The 7719-nt window shown below is 35.3% G+C and overlaps 1 protein-coding gene across 1 annotated transcript in view; it reads left to right on the top strand.

Annotated features, from left to right (window-relative positions):
- LOC110461124 (calmodulin-like protein 7) overlaps positions 1-6293 on the top strand; it is a 44784-nt gene extending 38491 nt beyond the window's left edge. Inside the window, exons 4-5 of the mRNA XM_021514432.1 lie at positions 101-331; positions 5851-6293. Coding sequence (XP_021370107.1) covers positions 101-331; positions 5851-5885 — 266 coding nt within the window. The 3' untranslated portion in view covers positions 5886-6293. The remainder of the gene's footprint in view (positions 1-100; positions 332-5850) is intronic.
- Positions 6294-7719: the final 1426 nt, after the last annotated feature.

Raw genomic sequence — 7719 nt, forward strand, 5'->3', positions numbered from 1 at the left:
TCTCTTGCTAAGACAGGGTTGTGTGTGTGTGTATTACAGATAAGGACTACCTGTATATCTGTCTCTTGCTAAGACAGGGTTGTGTGTGTGTGTATTACAGAGAAGGAATACCTGACCTTTCGGGAGTTTGATGCATTCATGCGGGACGTATTAGAGGCGCAGATTGTCGAGGACCGATACCTCAAGGACGTTTTTGCTTCCATGGATGAAAATGGGGACGGACACGCAACGCATGATGAAATAGCAAAAGCTCTCGGGATCTCCTTAGATGTTGCTTTAGAAATGATCGGAGACGCAGATAAAAATGGCGACGGAAAACTTAATTTTAAAGGTGAGTATGCATTTTAACAGTGGTTGTTTTCAAAATTATCCGAAGAAGTAAGAATGGTATACGGAGTCTTCATAATTACACACGGAACTACTAGTATGACAACTGTAATCTGAATCATAAAAGATAAACATAACACACACACACACACACACACACACACACACAACACACACACACACACATACAACACACAACACACACACACACACACACACGTGATTGCACCTTTAAAATTAACAATAAGTACACTATGCCTAAAGGAATCCCGCTGCATCCTATAGCCGTTTCGTCATTTTAGGACTCGTCGGTGATGCTAGGGAACAAAAAGTTTATTACAAAACTATCTAAATTACTTTATCACATACAGTTGTAGGTGACACAAGGAAAAGTTAAAACAATGAATCTGAATCCGTAAATTAAGGAAATGACAAATTCACAATAACTCTGGTCCTTTTTTGCACTTTACTTTATAAGATGGACAAGGAAACATCACTTTCTTCTTTATATAGACTTATAAGGAACAAAATATGTTGCCATCTTAAAAAAGTCTCCCAAATAAATTCAAACTAAACAAAGGGAGAGAGAAATCCGTCAGATACTCAGTGGTTAGATATACCGCTTTTGTGTAGATTGTTTATCTTAATTATTCTCAATGCATTCAAAATAGCATTTTTCCTTAGAAAAGAGATAGCGCTTGTTCATATAAGTTTTCTGATTAAAGAAGAACAGATATATAGTGCGTTCTTAAACAACTATTTGAATGATTCTACCTTGATAAAAGACAGTACTTTTTTAAAGAAAGTTTTTGGGGAAAAATTGTCGAGATTTGCACTTTCTAATAAAATGCCTTATGTATGGGTGTAAAACGAAAATATTTTCTTAATATCATAAACCTAAAAGATGACAACTATGTTTACGTTTGATGGAGCTTCTCCGAGTGATGCTAACCTGACGAAAGACGGCACTTTCTTATAATAAAATCCTTTTCTTTATTATTTTAAGGAAAAATCAGGTAACGATTTCGTCGTTTGATACTTGAGCCTTTCCGTATGATTCTTACGGGACGACAAAGAGACTGCAGTGTCTTAAAAACTTCCTTGGGGGATTATTACTTGAAAAAAATGGCTCTTCCTCATAGAAAAATATTTTTCTTTAAGGTGGTAGCTGATCACTATTCTATCGACATTTTCTCTAGTGAGTTGAAAATCCTGTCTTTTGTTGTTTCTAAAGTTCATTCCTTTATTGAAAAAAGACAGATAATGATTGCATTGAAATTTTGTTGTTGGAGATTTTCAGTAAATGTTAAATCGAAAAAATAAAAACTTACTTTGACATCGAGGGCGTACAGCGTTTTAACATCGAGGGCGTACAGCGTTTTATCCCTTGATGCATTGATGTTGAGGGATAATTACCCGTTCTTTCTGTTTCCTGGAGAACCTGGTAGTTACCTTTTATTTTGATCCACTATCAATAAAGCTGAGCTATGCGGTATAATTGTTTTTATTCCTCTGTGACAGAAATGGATTAGGATGATCTACACTATTGTTTACGGTACCCAATACATCACTGTGGTGGACTGTCACTAAGGATGCTAAAGGTGAAGACGAGAGTCGATCATTGTCTAACATGGTTCCATGTCATATGCCAAAGCCGGTACCTGGATCCATACTTGATAGAGTATCCCATTACCACTTTCACTATTAAAAAATCTTTAAGTCTTTCTCAAAAAAGTTATTCCATAAAGAGGCGATGTTGTGTTGCGTTTTGCAGAGTTATAGTTGTTTTGAATTTGAATGTTTGAAAACAGAAATAGAAAATTATGAAAATCAGAAAGAAAATAACTCATGACTTTTTACATTACAAAATCTGCACTTTACCAGTGTTGGCGTCCAATAAATAGACAATAATAGAAAGAAAGGGGGGGGGGGGGGGGGGAATAAACATTTTCATTTAATGCAATACGTAGTAAGAAAACGCGTATTTCTTTCCAAATAAAATATCATTACACGTTTATTATCACTGGCGTTTGTGATATAAAAAATGAATATTTTCATTGTATTAAAAATATTATTTGTTAGATCTGTTATTCTCTGTATTTAACTGGTACTAATTATTTCGCACTTATGAAAGCACATCAATACTTATATTCTGAAACACTTGTGAAACATACATCGTTATCGAAACGTAATCTTTACATGCCCTAATCTATCTTTCCACCTATCAAAAATTCCGTACTACAAGGCTAGAATAAATCTATCAATTCGAAATTCGTTCACTTCTATTATTTTCGCTATATATTATTCCACGTCTTTCTTTTTGTCCGCTGTTGTTTTGAAGCATTTTTCTTGGACAAACTTGAACGTTTGTCCTTGTTAATCCCGATATTTTTTATAGTGGTTGTCGATAGTAATGTCAGAACTATTTTAGGTACACAATGCGACCGAAATACTTACATAACAACAAGCTTTTCGTAATCTTACGTCGCAAATATCACGAATCTATTCCGCTGATAGCCACATTTAAATGTACGATCTTCTATAGATATTCTTTGGCACGTTACAATTACAGTATCAACAACACGAGACAAAAAACAAGTACAGTTGCGTTAGTCTCCCTAACCAGTAATTAAGCTTTTTCTGTCACGGCAGATCAACTCAAGTAACCTCTATAACTGTAGATATGGCTGTTTGTGAGATAGTGACGGCGTTAAACCGTGTAGTATAATCTATAACTGTATGTATGGCTGTCTGGGGGATGGTGACGGCGTTAAACCGTGTAGTATAATCTATAACTGTATGTATGGCTGTCTGAGAGATAGTGACGGCGTTAAACCGTGTAGTATAATCTATAACTGTATGTATGGCTGTCTGAGAGATAGTGACGGCGTTAAACCGTGTTTAGTATCCCCTATAACTGTAGGTATGACTGTCTGTGTGATAGTGACGGCGTTAAACCTTGTACATGTAGTATCCTCTATAACTGTAGCTATGACTGTCTGGGTGATAGTGACGGCGATAAGCCGTGTTAGATAAGGAAATTTACGTAATTTACTTAGAAACATTGCCAGGAATGCCCTTCCTTACGCATGTCTTATGGTATCATTTGGTTACACCGCACATTTTCGTGTTCTGATTAGCTGATGTTCTGCTGTATCTATTTGCCATCTTTACGCCTGTCTTAGATCCATTCCCATCCGTCATGGTTCTACCCGACCTGTAACGCCACTTTGAAGTAGGAACGGGCATTGCAGGCTGCTGATTAATTTAACAAGTGCACAACGTCCGTTTTTATACTGTTTTTTTTCAATTCATTTATTAACTTTCGGCCTTACGGCCCATCAGTACAAACATATCAATACAATGCATAATATACACAATAACACGGCTCACAATATACAGTGAGAGAGTGGAGTAAATAAATTAGATTCTTAACTTATTAGCTTCAAAAATATATTTACCAAGTTGACATAATTCCTTAGTATTGTTAACACACAATAATTGTATAAATTTAAACATGGATGGCTTTTTCCAGTAGTACTTTTTAATAAGGCGACTTCTTAAGTTTTGGTAGGTTTTACATATCAGAATAAAATGGTATTCATCTTCGACTTCTGTAGCCGAATTACAGTTCGTACAATATCTCTGTTCTCGAATAACGTTGCGATATCTACCGGTCTCGATTGCTAATGAATGTGCAGACATTCGTAACTTTGTTAGACTAATTCTATAATTCTTAGGAATATATTTGGTTAAATAATACTGAATGGAAAAGTGGTCTACGATACACTTGTATAAAAAACACTTAGAGGAAGTCTCTAGTAAACCTCTTAAATGTTGTTGGCCTTGGTCAAAAATTCTTTGACGAATAAGCGGTAAAATTAATTTAACATTAGTCGACGATTGGCTTAACCATACATCACCAAAGCCCAAAGCAAATAATTCATTTTTTACATGGTGTACCCAGTTAAAGCAAGTACATGTAATCTGTTTTGATAAAAAAGAATATGCACAGTTCAGAATACAATTTTTCGAGTCGAGTAACTTAAACCAATACTTAATGATTCTGTATTTTCTGATACATTCTAAAGGCAAGCGACCAAGTTCGAAATATACCATTGCATTACATGTGGATTTTTTAACTTTGAGGAGTCTCTTACAGAAATTCAAGTGCACATTCTCAATGTCTATTCCTTTTATGGATCCCCATACTTCACATGCGTAACTTAATATGCTAATAACATATGTATCGAACAAATGTAACATGGTCTTAAAATTAAGACTAAGATTGGAGCATTTTGATAATAAAGCAAACATAGCTTTACGACCTTGGTCAGCTAATTGTTTCTGAATACTATTGAACTTATTGTTAAACTTAAATTGCACACCTAGGTATGTAAATTGATCAACACAACTAACCGTTTTGCCATTATAAAACCAAATTTCATTATTTCGAACTTTCCCGCCTTTTCGAAAAACCACAATTTTTGTCTTATCAATATTGACAGTTAATTTCCATTTCTCAGAATAACTAGCTTAATACGACAAGTTGAGGCCTTTGGCGATGTCTTCACAGTTTTAATTAAAATGTTTGTATTGCATGGTTGTTCTAATTAGCAATCAATTTATAGTGTTGTTTTTAGATCAAACCAATTGTTAGTGAACTATAATTTAATTGATTGGATGTATTGGTGTGAGGTGGTCTTTATTCGCGTTTACATTAATTGATGACATATTGTTTTAATTTAACAATGTATTATGCTACTTGAACCATGTATGAAAGCGAAGTAAAAACTACAACTTCGTTAAAAACTAATTACATTGAGAATAAAAACACATTGTTATTATCGATATTATAAAACCTACACTGTACACAAAACACTATAGCGTGATTTATTTCTGATAACAGATGTTTACTAGATATACTCTTTACTTATAACCAAACATATACAAAAATTGTAGAATTTATTTTTGCCTAATAAAAACGGTGAGTTTTGCTTATGTTCAGTTTTAACTACACCAATGTTCTATAAGCAATACCACACTTATGAATAATAATAGATCATGTTTTACCCGTGAACGGGAAGTTGGATATAAATCATGGGAAAAGTTAAGGTAAAATGAAAAAGAAAAAGAAAACAAAACTAAAGCAGATTTAAACCCGAACGTATGTGATACAAGAAGCCCGCCGCATGAACCACTACACCAACGATTCCATATAAGAGCTCCAGGAACAGAAATACATTTAATCTTCTAGCCGAACTTTCGAGTCTTTCGTCAAATAAAGTAGAATTCTGTGTTTCGGGTTACGTAAGGAACAAATGAGAAGACGTCAAGTTAGTCATGGACCAGGTCTATAAAAGTTTTATGCATCTTGCGTTAAGTGGAATGTTTAATCTTGATCTTAAGGGTTTTTTTCAGTTTTGTTGTCTCCCTTTTTGTGTTATTTTATAGCAATGTTGAGTTTATATATATTCCGCAATGTGTGTCTTTGTCTGAAGAGTTTTGTTTCTTCTGTTTCAGAATTCACTGAATTATACCGAAGGCAGAATGACTAGACCTTTCATTGCCATGTATGACGGGCCTACGCGTGGTGTTCAGTACAACAGGAGAACGCCCTCCACTGATCATCACTTCTTTATTGCTTACCTTTACATGGTTGCATGCGTGTCAATTATCAATTTGTTTCAAGTTATGTTGCGTTATCGTGTACCACAGTTGAATCAGTCTTTCTTATATATATATATATATACATTTACATTAGGAGAGATTCATGTTTTATGTCAAGTATTTCAAGGCAATAGAAAGTATATGTGCATGTAGATAGAAAACAGTTGAAATACGGCTTCATCTCAATTAAAAACGTCATTGTCATTGTCAAAAAATACCATGTAAAATGTCAATACTGCGTTGTTCGATATATATGTGTATGATGTGCGATAAAGTCGTTTATTAAAAGTTTGATAACTTTATTATGGACTCGTTTTTCCTTATTAATCAAATACCTGATTCTGTAACTTTTGTTCCAATACGCCTATCGACTCAACGTTACAAATTGGCAGAACAAAAACGTAAGGAACATGCATGTTCCGATACAATGATTGGTTCATACAAAAACACACCGGCTGTTCACAAACGTGACATTGCGACGTCACAAATAATGCTTCAATATTTATAATTGTTACGTTATCAATAATGAGCTCACTGAGTGACGTCATGATGATATCGGAGATGATCACTAGATACAACTAGACTATAAAGTTTTCATATTGTCATAACGAGTACTCCGAATGTCTCCGACAAGAAGATTAATAGAAAAGCTAGGGGATTTCAAAACAATAGGTGGTAGAATAAGTTGTTGACTATTACTATTAAACTTATATTCGGCAAAACCGAATTCCGAAAACCGTGGAGAAACTAAACTAACATTACTTATACATAAAGAATGGACAAAGAAACTCCACCGCTTGTGGAGGAGAGTTGTAACAGAGATATACAATCCAGAGAAAGTCAAATCTCAATCCAGAAAGGATGTTAGAACCGCGGGTCTTAGCAGGGATTCAGTCAGGTGAAACAAAACAGCAGTCTTAGCTGTGATTCAGTCAGGTGAAACAAAACAGCAACTGCGGGTCTTAGCTGTAATTCAGTCAGGTGAAACAAAACAGCAGTCTAAGCAGTAATTCAGGCAGGTGAAACAAAACAGCAGTCTAAGCAGTGATTCAGTCAGGTGAAACAAAACAGCAGTCTTAGCAGTGATTCAGTCAGGTGAAACACAACAGCAGTCTTAGCTGTGATTCAGTCAGGGGAAACAAAACAGCAGTCTAAGCAGTGATTCAGTCAGGTGAAACAATAAAGCAGTCTAAGCAGTGATCAGTCAGGTGAAACAAAACAGCAGTCTAAGCAGTGATTCAGTCAGGTGAAACAAAACAGCAGTCTAAGCAGTGATTCAGTCAGGTGAAACAAAACAGCAGTCTAAGCTGTGATTCAGTCATGTGAAACAAAACAGCAGTCTTAGCAGTGATTCAGTCAGGTGAAACAAAACAGCAGTCTTAGCTGTGATTCAGTCATGTGAAACAAAACAGCAGTCTTAGCAGTGATTCAGTCAGGTGAAACAAAACAGCAGTCTTAGCTGTGATTCAGTCAGGTGAAACAAAACAGCAGTCTTAGCTGTGATTCAGTCATGTGAAACAAAACAGCAGTTTTAGCAGTGATTCAGTCAGGTGAAACAAAACAGCAGTCTTAGCAGTGATTCAATCAGGTGAAACAAAACAGCAGTCTAAGCAGTGATTCAGACAGGTGAAACAAAACAGCAGTCTAAGCAGTGATTCAGTCAGGTGAAACAAAACAGCAGTCTAAGCAGTGATTCAGTCAGGTGAAACAAAACAGCAGTCT

Source organism: Mizuhopecten yessoensis, unplaced genomic scaffold (genome assembly GCF_002113885.1).
Source record: "Mizuhopecten yessoensis strain PY_sf001 unplaced genomic scaffold, ASM211388v2 scaffold10567, whole genome shotgun sequence".
Taxonomy (NCBI): domain Eukaryota; kingdom Metazoa; phylum Mollusca; class Bivalvia; order Pectinida; family Pectinidae; genus Mizuhopecten; species Mizuhopecten yessoensis.